This window comes from Henckelia pumila, chromosome 1 (genome assembly GCF_033568475.1).
Source record: "Henckelia pumila isolate YLH828 chromosome 1, ASM3356847v2, whole genome shotgun sequence".
Taxonomy (NCBI): domain Eukaryota; kingdom Viridiplantae; phylum Streptophyta; class Magnoliopsida; order Lamiales; family Gesneriaceae; genus Henckelia; species Henckelia pumila.
The window spans coordinates 74,918,785-74,940,406 of NC_133120.1; the positions used below are offsets into that span (position 1 = coordinate 74,918,785).

Here is a 21,622-nt window from a genome sequence, read left to right on the forward strand (position 1 = left end):
CTTATTTAAGCCCAAATAAACACATTTTTAAAAACAAAAAATTTTGAATTTTTAGCTTTTACTTATATTTTAATTTAAAAAATTATTTTTTAACATTTATCCAAACGACTTCTGTTTTTTTAATTAAAGGACTTTAAAAAATTGGATGTAATTGCTTTTTTAATCAATAACTTTTATATCCTAACGTAACATCATTACACAGCAAACATTGTGGAGTTCAGCTAGAGCAGAGCCCCTTCAAACAATCAACGTTCAACATACGAATCGGCAAATCCTCGTATCTCCTTCAGGAAAATGCGTTGGTCCCCCTTTCTCGGGATCCCACTTCTTTTAGCTCTCGTCTCCTTCATCGTCTTCAAATTGTTCCCCAACTCTTCCACCAATCTCACTCCACTCGTAAGTTTAAAGTGGTGTTTTTTGGGTGTTTCTACAGATTTTTATTCAATGTTTACGACCTCTAACAGCCGGGTTTTCACCCTGTTTTCATTTTCAACCTCAAGGGGCAGAGATTATTCACCGTGGAGGATTTGGCTCCGTTCAATGGAACTGATACTGGGTTGCCTATACTTCTTGGAATTCTGGGGTACATTTTTTTTTTGTTTTTTTTGTTTTTGTTCTTCTCTACAAGACCGAGTTTGATTCGTTGGCATTTGTTTATTTTTCCCGTTTTGATAAATGGGTCGTCTTTTTTATCATTATCTTTTGATGTTGTATTTTCTTCAATGATTTAGGTCAGTGTTTGATGTGACCAAAGGAAGAGATCATTATGGTGCTGGAGGAGGCTACAACCATTTCGCGGGAAGGTAGGCTGAATTCTATGTTCTTCGTGATGCATTTTTTATTTTCTAAGTTTATATGCTAATATCCTGTTGCTAAGTGGGAATATATGTGTATCTGCAATGATATGATGTGCTAATGCATGCCCATGATCGAGTATGGATTTGTTGTATGTGTGCTTGTTTTTGTGAGTAGGTATGCTTTTTATATGTTCACTTCATCTACAATAGTTGATCTTGGCATTGCTTATAGTTTATGTAGCCAAGAAATTGAAGGCCTGCATATGCATTCATGTAATTACTTTCACTAATCAGTTTTAAGTTATTAACTTGCATCATAGCTGCAAAACAGTTGTCTTGAGATGTTTGATTTGAACACGTTGAACAAATTGTCTCGTACATGCATTTTAGCAGTGTTCTATCAATTGCAAGTGTATCACACTTTAAATGCTGTTGGTATTTTATTTCTTCATTTAGCATAAATCACACTAGCATATGACAACCACTAAAGTTGATGTCGGTGCGAAGTTACACCTGCCCCTACCGTCCGATGTAGCTGCTCGGTCTTCAGATGCTATGATTTCTTCTCTCAAAGAAAATATGTCTGGAAGTGCTTCAGTGTTGTCCTTTTTTTTTCTTGATCGGTTTTCAATTCTGGTGGATTTTTGGTTTTCAACATTATTGAATCTCTTTTCATCTTGATGGCGATTTGCTTAGGGATGCCTCCCGCGCATTTGTTTCTGGAAATTTTACAGGTATTTAACTTAAACTCTCCCTTTCAACCCCGGTCCTCTTCTTTTTTCTTCCTGAGATTTGGATAATAGTTCAACTTATTTCTCTTGTATCCTTGTACCAACAACATGTAATTCCATTCCTGATCAGATAAATGTCATTTTTGAGCAGGACGACAAGATGAGAAGTTAGTAACATATATTACCATTTGTAAAAATTATAATCCACTTTTTTCTTGTTCTTGTCCTTGCATCCCATCAAATCCACTAGTCTATGAACACAAATGACAAATGCTCAGAACGATTCAATTCTTCTCAATATAAAAAATTACCTGACTTTTTGAAGCATTCTCACATTTAGTCAATCTCTATTTATATAATTATCACCTTTATGAAATAACCATCACTTGCATTTAAAAAATACATTTTGTCAATTAAGACCTTGTTTTGGTTTGTAAGGTATATTGTTTTGGTACTTTATCATGGATGAGTCTTCTATTGCTATTAGTATTTAGTCGCCTACTTTGTGTAAGATGTAGAGTTTATCATTTTTTCTGGTGCATTTCATGTCCTCCAGCACTTGGGGGTGATGAAACAATGTAGCCTATAGCTGACTTCTGTGATAAAAAAAGCCCACCAAAAAGCCCTGTGATCGCATCGTTGTCTTACTTTAGTTTGTTCTCTAAACTTTCTTTTGCACATATAAGCAGGAGAGGGACTTACTGACACACTGCATGGTTTGTCTAGCACTGAGGTAATTTATGTCCTGTCATGATTATCTTCTCAAGCTTTTTCATTTTGCATGTTGTAATCATGCTGTATTATAACTTACAAGCATGCTGCCTCTAACGATCTCATCACTTGAAAAAGTTTGTCTGGGAATCTGTATATGAATATATAAGAGTTCAGAAGTTTCATTCATTTAAGATTACTGACTGATCTGCAAATTTCTTTTATCTTTTGGTTCGCATGCATACCTTTTTACCACCACGCTGCTGTATCCTTCAATATCTATTAGATATGAGTTGTCCCATTCGCAATACTGTTTCTTGAACTTGTCCTTTTTCTCCTTCTCATGACTGTCATTGTTCCATCTCTGTGATTAACATTTATAGGTGAAAAGCATTGTTGAATGGAGAGATTTCTACTTCAAAACATACACGTGAGTGATGTTTCAACTTTTCTTTAAAAAAATAAAATAAAAATAACTGGCTACTTTATTTGCTCAACAATGATACCGCATGCTGTGTGCTTATTGATTATTCAAATATTCATGTAATGTCATTTTTCTATTTCGTTCGCACTTTGTTCCGTGTGAAAGTCTAGTGAAACAAATCGTAAGAATTCAAAATCAATCGACGATATTCTTGAAGTTACTGTGTTTTTTACCAGATGAAACCAATAGCGCCGAAGACCAGAACTCCTACAATCGATTTTATGCAACATGCTTAAGGATTACATATGCGACGTGACTTTAATCTATATATCGTATTTTGGAACCAATCAAATGAAACAAATGCATAGTTTGCTCAATTTAGTATGACATTCCCCTCGACTTTTGACAGATTTGTGGGTAAGTTAGTTGGTCGCTATTATGACGGTGAAGGCAACCCCACAAAATACTTAAAAGGGGTTGAAGCAAAGGCGGCTAGAGGGGCACAGCTGCTTGAAAAACAGAAGAAAGAAGAGGCTAAAGTAGCTAGCTGTAACTCAAGATGGAGTCAGGAAGAAGGTTCAGAGGTATGACCTCCCTTTATTTCGTTAATTGACATTCGAACGAGCCAGTGTTCTTATTTGAGTGCATCCGTTTATTTCCTGCTAACAGTTCAATAAGGATAGTTCTGGTATATAAAATACCGAGCAATCTCGGGGCTCATAAAATTTGAGCTTTATTATTATGTGGTGCACTTGAACTAGGGGCCATCAGAGCAGAGTTGGACCCTGCCTATTCAAGTTCGATCCCCAAAAATATTGAGGTTAAAACAATGATTTTTGAATAATATCAACAAAAATATCTTGAGCTCGACTGCCAACAGGTGCTTGAACCTAAGAAATTGTACTCGTGTTCAATCAAATTGCTATTTGAGTTAAAACTCAAACTTGATGCCATTTAAGTCGAACTTTGATCAAGCTCGCTTATAACCATAACTAGGACGTATCCCCAGCTCATCATTCACCTTGGTTGGTTCAACCTCCTGTCAGTTTTAAAGAATTAACACCCAATATTCCTTTGTTTTTTAATTCATACAACGATTGAGTTGCGTGTGAATTGGTGTTTCTGAACTCGGACAAATTGTTTCAGGTGTGGTGCGATGATGGATACCCAAGGTTAGTTCAGAGACCAGTAGAAATAGCTTTGACTGGGAAAATGAGCAAGCGTTGTGCTTGCTTTAAAGAAGATGAACTCGGGCAGGCCGGTTTGGAAGTCTACGACGGATGCGATTATTTCGCCAAGAACTGTCGACTATAACCAAGTTATATATTTTTGAATCATTTACCATTTCTTGTTTTCTGCATAAATCAGAATCTGTAGATTGAACGGTGTCAAGAATTGTGGTTTTAGTTAGTCACTTCGAATCATCTATAAATGTTTGTATTATGCTTCGAATTTGAGCCTAGAGAATTTATTCCATGTCAAATTGATCTGTATACAGAAATTTTACCCAGATTTATATAAATGCATTTGTTCTTGAATTTTTAATTTTCCATAATTGTTTATAACAATTTCCACAATTCATACACGTAAACAATTTAATATTTGCATTGGATTTATTGACCATATCCTTGGATAATATCTCAAAAGTTGATTCAATAATTACTTCATATTTTCACGCGGATAAATATATTATATCACATGAAAAATTGCAATAACGATTGAATAACAATAATAATATCCTAAAAATAGAGTTGAACTAACCATTTGACATGAACAAACATATAGTGGGTAGTGTGTATATATATATATATATATATATATATATCCAATTATGATTTTAGTTGTTATTAACTCGTGGATTTGATTTTAGTTGTTATTAACTCATGTTCAAATTAGGGGTGCAAACGAGTCGAGCTACTCGTGAGTAGCTCGGTCAAAACTCGATTCGAGCTCGAAAACATACCATCGAGCTCGAAATATATGTGCTCGAGTAGCTCGCGAGCTACTCGAAAACACATATAAATATAAAATATAATATAAATATATATATAAATATAATGTATATAATATTTTATTTATTTATTTATACATATAATTTTTTATTTATATATATTTATATATAATTATATATAATTTTCGAGCTCGAGTAGCTCGAGATATAGACGAGCTCGAGTACGAAATTAACTACTCGATCGAGCTCGAGTAGTTAAATATGAGTCGAGCTCGAGCTCGAGTAGTGTGATACTCGACTCGGCTCGACTCGTTTGCACCCCTAGTTCAAATCCACGAAAAAATCAAATATTGGTAAATCATCAAATTTGTTATCTAATTTTAAAATATGTATCAAAAAATTATTATCAAATAGCATAAATTTTAAAAATAAAAATATAATCGTACTTAAATATTTATTATAGTTAAATCTTAAAAACTTTATAAAAATCATTTTAGAGTGCTAATAATAATATGACAAAAAAAATGAAAATTTTAAAAACAAACGAAACAGCCACTTTCCCCCCTCCCCGGCACCCATAAACCCCCATCTGCCAATTGGCCTTTTACCCGAAGCACACTTCAATTGCGAACTAAAACCCTAATTGCATTTTTCGGAAAATGCCGAGGGAAATCATCACGTTGCAGGTGGGACAATGTGGGAATCAGATCGGGATGGAGTTTTGGAAGCAGCTCTGCCTCGAACATGGCATCAGCAGAGAAGGAATTCTCGAGGACTTTGCCACCCAGGTTCATTCATCACTCCATGCTTTTCACAATCTGGTGCTTTTTATGCTTTGAAGGCAGCACATACAGAGTTCTTTTTTTGATAACTGTTCATCATTTCCACCGCCGTGTGGAAAGGTGTATAATGATTGTTAGTGCAGTGAGTAGTGTTTATTCTTTGTGTGTTGGTGGCCATTTACTTTCCAAAGAGCGTTTTATTACTAATGGAAATTAAAATAGAATTGAAGTGTGTGATACCGTCAAAATACATAGCACACCTGTGAATTGGAGGTTTTTCAGGCGATGGAAAGGGGCCAAATGTATGTTTTAATTTTTAGCAAGTCTCTGGTGAGAATGTCTAAAGAACATGTGTGTGTGTGAGAGAGAGAGAGACAGGTCGACCTAGTCCATACTTACAGCTAAAAATTAATATTTTAGACATAAAATGTTATGCTTTTCATGTATTCGGTAGGGTCAGAGATCCGTGTCACAAAATTTATACGCGAGACGGTTTCACTGGAGTTTTTTTGAATTTAATTTTTTGAATTTTTTCTAATTTTCCTTATGGATTGTGTTAGATTTGGTAGATACGGGTGCTATGAAAGTTGTAACTGGCTCGGGTTCTTTCCTTATTGAGATGTTGTGACTAGATTCTTATCTACAGACAGATAGCTGTGGCATCATGTCCAGATTGATTTCAATCCAGCCAGTCTTGGTACAATGTTCTGACGAACTAGTTCTCTAAACATGCAGGGAGGTGACCGTAAAGATGTGTTTTTCTATCAAGCAGATGACCAACATTATGTACCACGTGCTGTACTTATGGATTTGGAGCCTAGGGTGATTAATGGAATACAAAACAGTGAATACAGGAATCTCTATAATCACGAAAACGTGTTTATTGCGGATCACGGTGGGGGTGCTGGGAATAATTGGGCCAGTGGGTACCATCAGGTTAGATACTTTTTTAGACTTTAATTTTTTTTTCTTTATTGCAATTTGGACGCCTAGTGAATTTTCTTATTGTTTCTTATCATTGATGCAACTGGCATTGTTTTGATTAGGGTGAGCAATATGAGGAGGATCTAATGGACATGATCGACAGAGAGGCGGATGGGAGTGATAGTCTCGAGGGTTTTGTGTTGTGCCATTCTATTGCCGGGGGAACAGGCTCAGGTATTTTACCTTTTTTCTATGAATTTGTAATTTGTTTAAGTTCTTGCCCTTTAGTCAGAGCAATTATAATATTAATACCACAGTATACAAAGATATTGAATCAGTAGTTCACGGCCACTCTGTCTCCTCCCCCCTCCCTCCCTCCCTCCCTTGATTTCAATGGCCACATGTCTTCTGTTACACCGTCATCATCTTTTAACTCTGCTGATTATTGCAATGATTATTAAATGTTCCATGCAGGGATGGGTTCTTATCTTTTGGAGACTCTTAATGATCGCTATAGTAAAAAACTTGTCCAGACGTACAGCGTGTTTCCTAACCAAAATGAAACTAGTGATGTTGTCGTCCAGCCATACAACTCTCTTCTGACGCTCAAGAGGCTGACACTAAATGCTGATTGTGTGGTTGTTCTTGATAATACTTCCCTTAATAGAATTGCTGTAGATCGACTTCATATTTCAACTCCCACCTTTGCCCAAACAAATTCTCTAGTTTCTACCGTCATGTCAGCAAGCACAACAACCTTGCGCTATCCAGGATACATGAACAATGACTTGGTTGGCCTCCTTGCTTCATTGATCCCTACTCCTCGATGTCACTTTTTAATGACAGGATATACACCACTTACCGTAGAACGCCAGGTCAGATATCATTGGTTACTGTTGTTTATGTTAAGACAGATTATTTGGTGTTTGTATTCTGTGACGATCAATTAAGCTGTTTCTTTTATCTCCTGGAAAGTTGTCATGGTGATTTAGAGCTGGTTTATGTTTGAAGCACCTTGTAAGATGCTTAGGAGTTTTTAAGATGTTTGAAAGTGTTGTTAAAGATTTTAAAACGATCTTATACAAAGATTTTTAAAAAACGTAATGCCACCCCGACTTATTTTCTGAGATCACATGAACTTTAGTTAAAGTAATTAACATTATCCCAATATTATCCTTCGTGCTCTTTTTCCCTCACCATTATTAATCTTTGTTAATGTTCGAATTGAAAATTTTAATGTTCACCCGTAAGATTGAAGGTTTTAATTTCCTCTGATCAGTTACCGGCTTGTTGATCTCTTATAGAAAGTGTTTTATGCATAGGACCAAAATTTAGCAAGTGATTCTTGGAAGCTTTAATCCGATGTCGTTTCCGAACACCTCACACCACAAGAAATATTTCTTCAGAACTCATATACATCAACCAACATGTTTATCTTATTCAATACATTATATGTATTATATTGAATTGAACAAGATGATGCATATTAAAATTCATCTCTTTGGTAGATGATACAGCGTATCATCTCTGATTCATTATGAAAGGCACTACAAAAAATGCAGGGCATTTTTTTCTTCAAATTTCAATCAAATATGATCAATTTTTTGGCAGGCTAATGTCATTCGGAAAACAACTGTGCTTGATGTAATGAGAAGACTTCTTCAGGCAAGAGTACTAAACATCAAACTGTTATACATTTATGCAAAGGTTCTAATGATATCCATTGCAGGCAAAAAATATCATGGTTTCTTCTTGTGCTCGTACAAAAGAGGCAAGCCAGGCGAAATACATATCCATCTTAAATATTATTCAGGGAGAAGTGGATCCTACTCAGGTATTTATCTATAATCTCCATAAACTTCAATATGACTCCTGGAGGGAGGTTTTATATACTTTTGATTTTGACTGAGATTTTGGTAGACAAGTTCTTTTGGTGATGAAAGTGATCGGTACAAATGGTTAATATAACATTTTGGATACAATGCAACGTGGATCCATATGCGTTCATATTGAATCTATCCAAAGACTTCTGCTTAGCCAAGAAGCATATACCAAACTTTCTGCTGGTTTCTTGTTGAGGGGCCAAATTTTCATGCTTTCCTGTAAATATAAACTAGAAATTAGTGCACTTTCAAAAAGAATATTTTTGTAACTATGTTGAATTTTTCCATGACGATCTTACAGGAAAATTTATTAACTAATACTTGCTTAAAAGTAATCCAGTACTTAAAATAAAACCCTCAGTTTGCCAACTTTTGTTTTAACTTTTTATTCCCCGTGAAAGAAAGGCCTATTTTGTGCTCCATTTGACCTTCTCAATGTGACTGAGCACATACCTTCTCAACTTTGGCGTGACAGAATGTACCAATTATGGTAAATGGGCATCAAGCTATTGTTGAAAATTGTTAAAATATTGCGTGTCCAAAAGGTATAGAATTTCTGTCACGTTGTAATTCATGGAGGAAACATTTGAGGTTTTATTTCTGACAAAGATTCATTACGGTGGGAATGCACTTCAAGGAACTTAGATGAGCCCGCCCATTTGATTTTTCCAAGGCATATGTTGATATTTTGTCCTTCCAAACTTGTGGCTTCTGGAGCCACGATTTAAATCGATTATCACTTGTGCCTCCTATGTGCGTGCGAGAAAGAGAGATGACCATTGCTGAACTTTGCTTAGATATGTAAAGTAGTGTGTGACGAAGTATTATGTCGTGCAGTTGCACCATCATAGTTTTGCTTATTTTTTGCAACGGAAGTGCATTTAAAATTTACCAGAATTACGCGTACAAAAATAGATATGAAATTGACATTACCTGTTCCTGCGAGGAAGAAGATTGGTTTGCCAAATTTGTGTAACTTAGTGTACTTGAAGAATCAGTACTTGAAAGTTGAAAACTTATGCGAGTAGAAACACTCACATGCTAGTTGAAGTGGATATAGCTGTCCTAGTGTCTTTGTCAAGCTTTGTGCTTCTATTGCAAATGCATGCTTGATTGTTGCACTGTGGCTCTATAAATTGGATGATGATCTTTAGACGATTTAGTATCACTCCTCTGTTTTATATTTTGTTTTTCCATCTATGTAGCATGGACACGGCAAATTTTTTTTTTTAAGTGTCGGACACGACACGGATACGGACACGACACGCAAATGCACGTGTTGGACACGGCAAAAACCGTGTCGTTGACTTTTTTAAAATGTGACCAGTCGGACACGGTTCGGGACACGTTTGGGTTGAATTGCAAAAAATTAAAAGTTTCAAGGGTTAAATTGAAAAACAATAACTTTCTGAGGACTAATTAATAAATAAATTAAATGAATTGGGCCTAAAAAAGCCCAGCATCAGTCATTCTTTCTTCATTCTTTTTCCTTCCCGTTTCTTTCATGGTCTCGTTCTTTCATCATCGTTGAAATATTGTTTTCTATTATAGGATTCTAAAATTTTAATACTAAATATATATATATATATATATATATATATATATATATATATATAGAAATTTTCAGCTGCCCAACCAATTATGCCCAATTCATCCCCGACAACTAAAACCCGGTAGTGGATTTTAGTGATACGAATTTTTTTTTAAAAAAACAACTAAAACCGGGTAGCGGGTTTTAGTGGTCGGGGATGAATTGGGCAGGAATGGTTGGGCAGCTGAAAATTACTCTATATATATATATATATATAAAATATTTTTATAATTTTTAATAATGGCCGTATCCTAGCCGTATCGTGTCTTATATTTTAAAAATTTTCCATATCGCCGTATCCATGTCGTATCCGATACGATATCCGTACCCGTATCCATGCAACATAGTTTTCCATAATTTTCAAAGGTTAATGTACTTATGTTATGGATGATTTTAAACCAGGTTCATGAAAGTTTACAGAGGATTCGTGAAAGGAAGCTAGTTAATTTTATAGATTGGGGCCCTGCTAGCATTCAGGCATGTTTCACACTTATCAATTGGTGTTTGATTTATTTTGTCTGTAAATTATATTCTTTGAAATAATGTAATCATTGACAGGTTGCTTTGTCAAGAAAATCTCCTTATGTTCAGACTGCTCATAGGGTAAGCCTTTTATTGTTTAGTTTCCTTTTCTCATCTCTTTTCGAGGGGTCGAAACATTTTGAGCTGGCATTAACTGGCTGCTAAATTCTGTCTCATGGTTCGCATCCAGAAGCCAATCTCATCTCACGTTATGACACATGATGAATTTGATGGAATTCATCTGCTCAATGTGGTTGTTAATGTTCCCTTCTTTTCTTCCTGTTTGCTCTATGTTTTATTCCTGTGACTCATGGCTTGTTAGATGGTCTTCGTGTCAAAAGTGATAAAATGTTGTTGGAGAAGAAACAGCAGAATATACACTTTGGACTTCCTATCATAAGTTTTTCTGTTCATTGATGTAAAACATTTTGAAATCATCATGTCCTGTTTGTTTGATATTTGTGATTGCTTGCTTACGGACCTCCTTTCCGCAAAGCAACTTTGGCGAACTTTGGTAGCCCTATTGGTTTTTGTCTTCTTTTGATTTGTGGATTTTACCTCATGTTATTTATGTTTTATAAGTCAAGTTGTTTTGTACCTTAGCCAAGATTTTTCGAGGGCGTCAATGAATTACTCCTTGCACAACGTATTGGTTCTGATCTGACGGGGTGATATTGTTAAGTTGAAACTTGTTAAGTGCTTGCGTTTTTTCTTTTTCTTCATTTTCTTTATGTGAATTCAATCATTCATTCTTGTGTTTTTGTCACACCATGTGAGGTGCCATATCAATTTATTGACGTTTTTTTTAAGATTCTTACTTGTTTTCAATCCCAGAGATTGCATTGTGTTTCAGCTTATCTTTGTCTGAGAAATTAATGCTCAACCCTAAATAGTATTCCACCTTTTAAGTTCTGTTTTTGCTGTTCAAGTTTTGTCTACAAAACTCAGACAACTTGTACAGTTGCATATTTCTTTCTATCATTTTCTTATATTGAACTTAAGGCAGCTTATGATTTGAATGACTGAGTAACACCACAATATGCTCCTTTTGTATTTAGGTTAGTGGTCTCATGCTAGCCAGCCACACTGGCATTCGGCACTTATTCTCCAAGTGTTTGAGCCAGTATGAGAAGCTGAGAAAGAGACAAGCTTTTCTTGACAATTACAAAAGTCACCCAATGTTTGCCGTAAGTTATCCCTTATCTGCCTCGAGTTATTATTTATCTTTTTTTTGTAAGCTATATTCCTTCTGGATGTGATTGTTTGTACATTGTGGCCTGAAGATAATTAAATCTGTACTGCAAAAAATTAATCAAAGAGAGACGGTTGAGGTCTTGTGGATTTGCTTCTTATTTTTGCAAAGCTCTTGTAAAACATGATTGGACTGTTTGGAAAAGATATCACGAGACTCTGAATATGAATGTTGGGCAACATTTCTGTCCTCAACTAGGTTCAGTACTCTTTCTTGGCTAGTGAGGAATGATACCTGCTTAATTTTCCAGAATTTTAATTTTTTTCGTCAGTCTGCCTTATGCTCTTCAGCCTCTTCTGTAAACAATGTTCAGGATGATCTTTCGGAATTTGATGAATCTAGAGACGTGATTGAGAGTCTTGTTGATGAGTACAAGGCGTGTGAGTCCCCAGATTACATCAAATGGGGGATGGAGGTAGCTTGTCTTAACTTAATTGTTTAAATTTTTTTTTCTCTCAGCATCTGACTTTAATATTATACTAACACTCGCAGGATCCAAACCATGTTCTGTCGGGGGAAGGAAATACCAGCGGGACAGTGGAGCCAAAATTAGAACTGTGACCTTACCAGGTTTGTAGTTTGATTAATATTAACCCGTTTGGATTGCATCTCCTCTTTGAGCCTATGCACCTCTAATAGCTTGTCTTTCTCAGATGACACATTTTCTTAGAACTTCTAGTTTATTTGCCATCTCTAAATTGATAAAACAATGTTTCAGGGTTTGTTTAGTTTTGGATCCACGAGGTTTTGTGTTGCCAGATAATTTTCCTGCTTTATATACAACCAATCTCTTGTCCGGTTTATGTGTTGGTTTATGTGTTCTTATGTTGTGTTGCCCTTCCATATGAAGAAGTTGCATTACTAAAATTTCAGGCTCTATGTAGACAAAAGTTACATCAAGTTGCATATCGTTGTTGGATGACATTGATAAAAGTTAATGAGCATCTAATATCGTCCCATACACGTGTAGGGCAGTTCTATTCTAGCTAAGAGTGTCCAGTGTTTGTTAATAATTCATCTAGCCTTATCGATGTAAAAGCCATAAATTACTGGAGATCTTAACATGGACAACTTCTTACCTCAGATCGTATTTTTTTGCATCGTGATCAAAGCCATCTTGTGTATTTGCTCCGATGGATTGGGTCGAGTTTCGTGTACTTGCTCGTACGCCTCGAGATTCATATTTTCAAGATTGTTCATTATTTTACTCTGGTTGAGGAAATTGTTTTTATTTCTTGGCAGATTTTTGTTGCGAGGGAGTGTGTTTCTGTTCTTAGAAACTGGTTGAAAATGTAATGCGAGTCTGAAATTGGCTTTGTGCTAATATCGTTTGTAAATTCTCTTTGTAATTGGCTGTGAAAGAATCCATTGGTGGTTATGTTGAATCATGAATTATGGTGTGCATGGGTTGTGTCGAATGAATTGGGACAAAGCTTTGTGCAAGAAAATGTAGGTAAATTTGTACAATTTCATAGTGAAATTACAAGTCCAATTGTAACAACGTATTAAACCGAATTGAAGTAACTTAGGTTTCATTTGGGAGATGTGATTTGGAAGGAAAAGAAGGGAAATGAAATAAAATTTTAAAAAGTTGATTGTTTGGCAGTTTTTTAAAGGAAGGAAAAGAAAGGAATATAGAGGAAAATTTTCTCCATCTCATCCAAAAAATTTACCTTCCAAAAGTGGACGGAAATGGGAGGAAACAACAAACAAAAAAAAATTAATGTTAAATAAATTTAACTCATTTTCTTTCTTAACTCTAAAACAAAGAAATACATCATTTAACTTTTCTCCCTTTCTCCCACCTTTTTTTCTCCTCTTCTTTTCCCTTTCAACTTCCAAATTAAGTCTTAGTTTCCATCAGAGTTGAGGTCAAGCTATATCATGTACTACACATAAATTCAGAAAAAAAGATTGTCTAATTCAAATCAAGGATTTAAATTATATCTTAATTCAGTTTCATTAATTTTCAATTTATACGAAGAACTGTGTCTTAATTTTCGTTCAACTATCCAACTCTCGAAATATTAATTAATCAATTTTATATGTTAATTTTACCGTAAAAAAAAAAAATATAATCACTATATATGTTAAGTGAGAATTTATTATAGGACAATGTTGTTTACATTTTGTATTTTGTTAATCACGCTGTCGTATGTATAAACTTTATATATGAATGGTGAGTGACGAAAATAGAGCGTAAATATATAACATCGAATTTATGCATCATTATTGGACTATTGTATAAATTATAGTGATATTACATCTAAAACTTAAACAAGTTGATAAAGCAAAGATTGCGTGGGCTGTAAGAAATATAAACGGGTCGCCCATGAGGGTTGACCCGAACCGACCCAGTTGAATTCAAATAGCAAATTTGAATTCTCTTGGAGGGAGTAGTTTCTTAACTACCATTTAACTCCCATTAGTTTATATAATGAATTAATTAATTCATATTAAGAGGTGGTTAACCGAATCAATTGAAGGATTGATATTTTCATTCTTATCAAAGAAGCCGTGACTTCTTCAGAATATATATCATACCACATTGATTAAGCATTTGGATTGTGAACTCGATCCCTTTCCATTCGTGATCGGCATCAGACCATTGCATTGTTAATTTCGTCGGAAGATAGGTTGGTAAATTCAACTACAAAAGATCCTATATCGAATTAAGTGTTATTTGATTCGATAGATTCGAGTTTAAGTTTTTCCGTCATTGGTATCAGAGCATGGTTAGTTGAATTTCTAACTTGATTTCGATGTTTTAAATGCATTCGTTTGATTCAGAAATAGATTTTGCTTCTGTTTATTCAAGGAAATTCGAAACTGCATTTAAATATTTTTCTGGACAGAATACACGAAGGTTAAGGTTGTATTACCTAAATGAATTAGTCACCGATATGCATGCCATAACAATAATAAGAATAAGGTTGAATACGCGTTTGTAAAGATGGAAACCAGAAAAATCTACAACACGTCTGAACGGCACACTAAACCCAAGTTTTTTATTTTATTATATGGCATGATGATACATGATGCACGTTAGTATATTTATAGTGCAATCAGAAGAAGAATCATCATAATATATATATATAAATAAAAGATAGTAAATAAAGGATTATAAATTGCATGACAAAAGGATTAGATGATCTGTCGAATATCATATGCAAGAAAGTTTTTTTTGGAAAAACACTTGTCACTTTGTTTGTCAAGCGGTGAATTTTTTTTCTTTTAGTGGGTTTTTTTTTTTAATACATGGCATGATTAAATATATGAATCCGCTTTCTGAAGTGATATGAAGAATGTTGCTTCGTTCAATTTTTTAAAATGATCGAAAGCTTCAGGATTAAGTTTGGGATTCTAATTGTGACCCTTAATTAATAATTCCGTGTGTTTTTGAAAGGAAAGTTTGTCAATAAGATTGAGAATGAGAAATCATGAACAATAAAATTTTCATAGCATGAATATTAAATATTATGATTGGCTTTGTGTCCAATATTATATTTATTCTCATCTTAAATAGATATGGCAAGATTTAGACACACTCTTAGCATCCTTCGGGGAGCAGCTAGACTACAAAGAGCCCCAGAACGAATAGCAAAATTGCACGTGTTTAAGCAATATAAAATGAATCACATGCATAACATGCCTCAACATATTAAAGTTTGGGATGACATGCGTATGGATCTTGTGCATTTGGGTCATTATTTTCGAGATTATGATATATTTCGAATATTGAGAGATTCTCTGCCTGGATGTTGGAAGAGCATGTTCGATGAAATATTTAATGAAAAAGAATATTCGTCGATCTTCCTTAAAGATTTACAGTCATCACTGATTAAAAGATGGAGGAAAGAGGTAGAACTCGAGATGAAGAAGTCGTTATCTTTAATGATAAATACTGGTGCTCGTCTCTTGAAGTTCGCTCCATCTGACAGGCTCTCAAAGGGAATGACCAAAATGATAACTCGCATATGCAATAAGAAGAAATTAGATTTTATTTAGTGAAATGTCTTGTTATAATCTATGTTTCTATGTTTAGTTGTGCATGTTTTATATGAACATGTTATGTGGCACAAGTAATGTAATTTATGTTTTATTTGTGTTTGAATATTAGCATGTTTTAAACTTTAATGTTAGTTTATGTAAATACATGCTTATCTATATATGTTTATTTGGAATTATTGAGACATTCCAAGTTAAGTGGGATTTTTAGGCTGGAAGAATTAGAGTGATTCTCACCTAAAATCAAATGATATATTTTGTAACCTTGAAATTAAATTTATGATGATACAACATTAGGATTGTAGATGATGATTGGGAACTTAGTGAACTTTCGAGTCTATACCTTATGTTAAATCATCATATATGTTAATTACAAGTACAAAACTAATGTGTACATTTTAATGAGCATTAACATGTGTTATCACCTCTAAAATATACAGACCATGGCATCCAAATCTATCATTGCTGATCTTAACAAAGGTGACAAACTGAATGGTGACAACTATGATACTTGGTGCCATAAGATTTGGTATGTGCTTGATGAGCAAGATGCCTTAGAAGGTATCAACCAAATCATGCAGGATCTCGGTGTGGGAAACACTGTTCAGCAGAGGAGAGATCAAGAAGCTTACCAAGCATGGAAAAAGAAAGATTTCACTGCTCATGCTATTTTGGTTAGCTCTGTGATTGATGATCTCATCCATGAATGTGAACAACATGCTACTGCTCATGACATTTGGGTGTACCTGAGGGAGAAATATGGAGGTACCACTGTCACCCGCCTGAGGCAATTGACTATCAAGTTTGACACTTACAAGAAACAAGCTGATCACAACATAAAACAGCATTTGAGAACTATGTCAAACATGATACGTGAATTGACATCGGCCGGTCATATTCTCTCTGATGAGCAGCAGGTTCAAGCTTTGATCCGATCTCTTCCAGAAAAGTGGGAGCATCTGAAAGTCAATCTGACTCACAATGATAGCATTAAGACTTTCTCTGATGCTGCTCGCCATGTTGAACTTGAGGATGAGCGGCTTGGTGCTGCTAAGTCCATAGCAAGTGCTTTTGTGGCTGAATCTAGTTCCAAGAAAGCTTCGGGCTTTAAACGTTTTAAGAACTTGAAAAAAAACTGGAAGGAAAAGAATGTTGTGGAAGGATCCAAGAAGAACAACTTCAAGCCAAACCAAAAGAATAAGCGTAAGAGGTTTGGGAAGAAGAAAGATAAGAGCAAAATGAAGTGCTATAATTGTCAAGCATTTGGTCATTTCGCTCGCGAGTGCCCTGAGCCTAAAAAGGTAGCACTTACTAACGCTTTTGTGAGTACTATATGTGTCTCTAGTACTGTTTTATTAACTGAATCTTATCCTGTGTGGATTGTAGACTCAGGAGCAACAGACCATGTAACTAGAGATCGTGAAGCGTTTGTAGATTTTCGTCGAGTCCCTAGTGGTACAAGATGGATATATGTAGGAAATAATGCAAAAGTTGAAGTCAAAGGCATCGGTACTTGCAAACTTGAGTTGCATGGTGGCCGGACTCTTATCCTACATGATGTTCTCTATGCACCTGAAATTCGACGAAATCTAGTATCTGTTGTTGTTCTTCTAGGATTAGGATTCAGTTTGAACTTTAGTAGTACTCTTGTTCGTATCTACTATGGCAATATGTATTATGGTTGTGAACATCTTAGGAATGGTTTTATTGTGTTGGATTGTGACAGACAAATATTTAACTATTATGTTGATCGTTGTGTTTCGTTAAATGTTTGTTCATCTAGTCATGCAAATGTGGATGCTTATACTTGGCATGCTAGATTAGGTCACATAGGGCAAGACAGAATGAATCGACTAATGAAAGTAGGACTATTGGGTTCTATTTCTAAAGTTGATTTTTCAAATTGTGAACACTGTCTTGCTGGTAAAATGACACGGAAACCATTCGGAAAAGCAATTAGGGCAGAATTTCCATTGCAATTGATTCATTCAGATATATGTGGTCCAATGAGTGTGAAGGCAAGACATGGAGCCTCTTACTTCATTACGTTTATAGATGATTTCACTCGTTATGGTCATGTCTATTTGATTTCACATAAATCTGAAGCATTGGAATGTTTTAGACGTTATGCAAATGAAGTGGAAAACCAAATGGACAAAACCATAAAGGCCTTGAGAACTGACAGAGGTCGTGAATATCTATCATATCAATTTAAGGATCTATGTAATGAAAAGGGAATAATTAGACAATTGACTACTCCTTACACACCTCAGCAAAATGGTGTTGCTGAGAGAAGGAATAGAACATTGTTGGATATGACGAGGTCCATGATGGCACAAGCTAATTTGCCTATTTCTTTTTGGGGAGATGCTTTATTAGCTACGGCCTATATCTTAAACAAGGTACCTTCAAAGTCAGTTACTTCCACGCCATATGAACTTTGGACTGGTAGAAAACCGGATCTCAGTAACCTTAGACCTTGGGGATCAGCTGCTTATATTTATGATTCTACAAGTAAATATGGAAAGTTGGGTGACCGGCTTTTTCGATATGAATAAATTCTACTGGCAAGCGCACCAGGTCAAATTATAATAAAGTGGACTAATGTCCAGATGTCGAACCCACAGGGACTGTAAAAATATGATTACCAAAACCTATTTATCTCTACTTAATCTAGACTAATGAATAAAGACGATTTCAGATTTTAAACAAAAATAATAAAATTGCAATAATATCAAATTAATTAAAACACAAATTAAACTGCAGCTGGAAATTTTGAATTACTTTTTATTTTGGAAAAGCTCGATCAAGGACACACGTAGGTACCAGACAATTCATGCAACAAGCAATCAATCTAAGATATCAGACTTAATCTTAATTCACGGGAATTTTCCTAATTTGTTTGAAGGACTATTTCTAGAACAGTCAAACCTATTCAAATCTTGATGAACTAATCTTTCGTAATTCTAATCAAAATTTAAATACATAATCACTGTGAAAATTCAGTTAAACCCTAAACCGCATAATGAAACCGAATTTTATTTCTAGTCAGTTTTACACTATGTTGAAAATCAAAGTGATAGAATTCGAATCTTCCTCTGTCGATTTGGAATCGATTAACAAGTAAACAAATAACTGGCCAAGAAATTTGTAAGACAAAGATAAATTTGATAATCAATAAAAATCAAATAAGTCTGAAGATCTCAAATAAATAAACCAAGTTTTTTACATAAACTGTCTGACCCAATCACGTGGCCTTGATCAAAAAAAGAAACTACACACTAATTAACATGATTCAATACCAAGTTTTAAAAACATAAAGAAACAAAATACTAGAATAGCGGAAAAACTGAAGAACTTTTGCTTCCAAGCCGTCGCAAGCTTTCTCCGTACTTCAAAAGATCCAAAAGTCCCTAATAAAAGCCTCCAAATTCTATATATATCGCCGCCTCCAACCAAATTCTTCAAAATAATTTTTATAATCAGAAACTAGGTTACGGACACGCGCGCGCGCGCCTAAACAGTCTCGCGCGCGCGCCACTTAATAAAACAGAGATTTTCAAACTTCTCGCGCGCGTGCGTGAGATGCCTCGCGCGCGCGCTCCTTCTCTAACATTCTCTGGAACTTTCTTCGGCGCGCGCGCGAGACATGAGCTCGCCCGCGCGCGCCTTTCCCTGGAACCCTCTGTCGCTTCCTTCGGCGCACGCGCGAGCCTCCTTCTCGCGCGTGCGCCGCATTGACGCACAGAAATCCCAATATTTCATTCAATTCCTACAAAATTAAACCAAGTGAGTCCAAATCAAACACATAACAAAATAAGATAATAAAACTAACAAAAAATCACTTAAATGCATGCAAACTAAACATGAAAAACTATAAACTAATGCATACTAAACAAACTTATCAACACCCCCATACTTAAACCTTGCTCGCCCTCGAGCAAGACATGCAAAAACAAAATGCAAACCAAAAACATGAGTAAAGACGATTCATAAATGTGCAAAGCCTCCGAGAAGTTCAATCACACAACCAAAACACAAACATGCTCTCAACTTTCCATAATACACCTTCGGTTTAACGTGAACGTGTGTGTGTGAAATGTCATTCCAGTTTCATGCAACTTAGATCGAATTCCATCTCAAATCTGCTTAGCAACCTATGACAATTTAGTGCAAGTTTCACTCTTCAAGTGCTCATTTCTTCCAACGACCTCTAGACTAAACTCACCTCCCTTGAGATAATAAATTACACACCTCCGGATTTTCCACCCGGTATTTCTTTAGCCCCAATAATTACCCGCTGACTTAGCTACAACTGGATAGGATATGAAAAATCATTCTATTTTTTCTTTCTAATCCCCTCGTCTATAGCCCGGATGGAGCATCAATCCCATTTAATCCGCATACTTAGCCTTAAATTTAATTTTTATAGGATTTTACTCCTTTAAAGGCCCGGATGGAATTGTAAAATAAAATTTTTTCAAGGTGCGCCCAAGATCATAAGTGTAACTAGAGTCTCATCAGAATTCATAGAACACAATCAAGATCCACAAACCACCTATTGCCGTGCAATGGTCAAACAGACAGAAACTTCATCAAATCTTTCGCTACACTCCACTGGTCTGACACAAGTGCTTATAAATATTCACGGTTCAACCTACAGTTTCTCATGTCAAGTCAAGAGCAAAATTTTTTTCAACAATTCATTTTTCAAATAAACTTCATCGTCATTGACTATTATGATCATCCAACTCATGCAAGACAACATAAACACAAAACATAATGAAATGCATGAATACGAACTATATGCACAAAAACAAAACCAAATGAATGCAAACAGCAAACACCATCACAAACAAAACTAATCTACCCCCCAAACTGATCCAAAGCATTGCCCTCAATGCTTCAGAGATACACAAAAACAACTAATAAACAACGAACAAATGCAATGCAAAACAGAAAAAACAAAGCGAAAGGGACTCCCCTGGTCTATTGTTGTTCAAAAGCATCGGGATTATCCTCGTGTTCTGGAGGAGGCTGTGGAACATAAGCGTCCTGTGGAGCTGTTGGAGCATACTGGGGAGGTACGGAAGACTGAAACGGGAATGGAGGTGGATATTGCGGTGCCGCACGAAAACCCGATGAATCAAGTCCCAATTGTGTCGCCATGCTGCGCATAATGTCTTCCACATTATGTAGATGAGTGGAAGAAGCCTGAAAATAACCCATGGCATAGTGATCAAAAGCCGAGCTCTCAATAGCCATGTCTTGCGCGGTGCGACGAGGAGGAGGGAGCTGAGGCGGTGGGCGGCTGCTAGAAGAACTCCCGACATGTGGCTGACTGCCATAGAATTCCAAATTGCGCTTTGCTTGCTTTGAAGTAGCAAGCTTCTCATCGACGGTTTTGAATGCCTGGAGCCACTCCTCATCGGGACTAATCGGAACGCCCGCCTGTCGACACAAGGCTGTGATGGTGTGTGGGAAGTAGAGGCCCACCATCGGATTCCGCATTGAATACTGAATGGAATCGTGGACAAGAGTGCCCACATTAACCGACCACATTTTCGTAATAGCATAAACAAGAATAGCCCTATCGGCTTGCACGTCAATGGTGTGAAGCACTGGTAAAAGGCGTCGGGCAATAAATGCATACCACAACGCCGGTTCAATTTTTAGAAACCGCTCCTGGAAATGAGTGAATCGGAGTGGGTCGTGCCAACAAACACCCGCATAACACATCTCTCTCAACATCAAAGGATAGTCCGGATTTGTCTTAAAAATTCGAAATTGACTATCATCGACTACGGGGGTATCAAACAACCTATTCAATGATTCGGCATCAAACGATACAATTCTCCCCCTAACAACAGCTTTCGAATCATCCCGGACAGGGGCATTCGCATAAAATTCCCGAACCACTGGAATAATGGCTGGTTCGGGTTCTTTGCAAAACAGGGTCCATTTCCTCTTGATAATCCCCAAGGCAACAAATTCATTACAATCCAAAGTTATACCCCTCTCAGCAATAGGATTGCGATTTAGTCTA

At 35.9% G+C, this 21,622-nt stretch overlaps 2 protein-coding genes across 6 annotated transcripts; both read left to right on the forward strand.

The window, feature by feature from the left end:
- Positions 1–220: 220 nt before the first annotated feature.
- On the forward strand, positions 221–4,111 carry LOC140874780 (membrane-associated progesterone-binding protein 4). Of its 2 annotated transcripts, none has more exons than XM_073278173.1 (8): positions 221–396; positions 501–583; positions 732–803; positions 1,494–1,531; positions 2,218–2,261; positions 2,623–2,669; positions 3,073–3,247; positions 3,810–4,111. In XM_073278173.1, the coding sequence occupies exons 1-8, from the start codon at positions 295–297 to the stop codon at positions 3,975–3,977; spliced, it is 729 nt and encodes a 242-aa protein (XP_073134274.1). In that variant the 5' UTR covers positions 221–294; the 3' UTR covers positions 3,978–4,111. The 2 variants fall into 2 exon arrangements, with proteins under 2 accessions (XP_073134274.1, XP_073134275.1); XM_073278174.1 differs by having other exon boundaries at positions 507–583.
- Positions 4,112–5,176: 1,065 nt separating this feature from the next.
- Positions 5,177–13,003, forward strand: LOC140888506 (tubulin gamma-1 chain). 4 transcript variants are annotated; one of them, XM_073296198.1, is made up of 12 exons: positions 5,177–5,402; positions 6,132–6,332; positions 6,443–6,554; positions 6,795–7,195; positions 7,932–7,985; positions 8,050–8,154; positions 10,197–10,271; positions 10,353–10,397; positions 11,375–11,503; positions 11,882–11,983; positions 12,061–12,138; positions 12,653–13,003. In XM_073296198.1, the coding sequence occupies exons 1-11, from the start codon at positions 5,274–5,276 to the stop codon at positions 12,127–12,129; spliced, it is 1,422 nt and encodes a 473-aa protein (XP_073152299.1). In that variant the 5' UTR covers positions 5,177–5,273; the 3' UTR covers positions 12,130–12,138; positions 12,653–13,003. The 4 variants fall into 4 exon arrangements, with proteins under 4 accessions (XP_073152299.1, XP_073152306.1, XP_073152309.1 ...); XM_073296205.1 differs by having other exon boundaries at positions 12,681–13,003; XM_073296208.1 differs by having other exon boundaries at positions 12,811–13,003.
- Positions 13,004–21,622: the final 8,619 nt, after the last annotated feature.

Coding starts and splice junctions, on each gene's coding strand:
- LOC140874780 (XM_073278173.1), top strand. CDS start 295: ATGCGTTGGTCCCCCTTTCTCGGGATCCCACTTCTTTTAGCTCTCGTC. Junction 584..731: donor ATACTTCTTGGAATTCTGGG/GTACATTTTTTT, acceptor TCAATGATTTAG/GTCAGTGTTTGATGTGACCA. Junction 2,670..3,072: donor TTCTACTTCAAAACATACAC/GTGAGTGATGTT, acceptor GACTTTTGACAG/ATTTGTGGGTAAGTTAGTTG.
- LOC140888506 (XM_073296198.1), top strand. CDS start 5,274: ATGCCGAGGGAAATCATCACGTTGCAGGTGGGACAATGTGGGAATCAG. Junction 5,403..6,131: donor TCGAGGACTTTGCCACCCAG/GTTCATTCATCA, acceptor CTAAACATGCAG/GGAGGTGACCGTAAAGATGT. Junction 7,196..7,931: donor CACTTACCGTAGAACGCCAG/GTCAGATATCAT, acceptor ATTTTTTGGCAG/GCTAATGTCATTCGGAAAAC.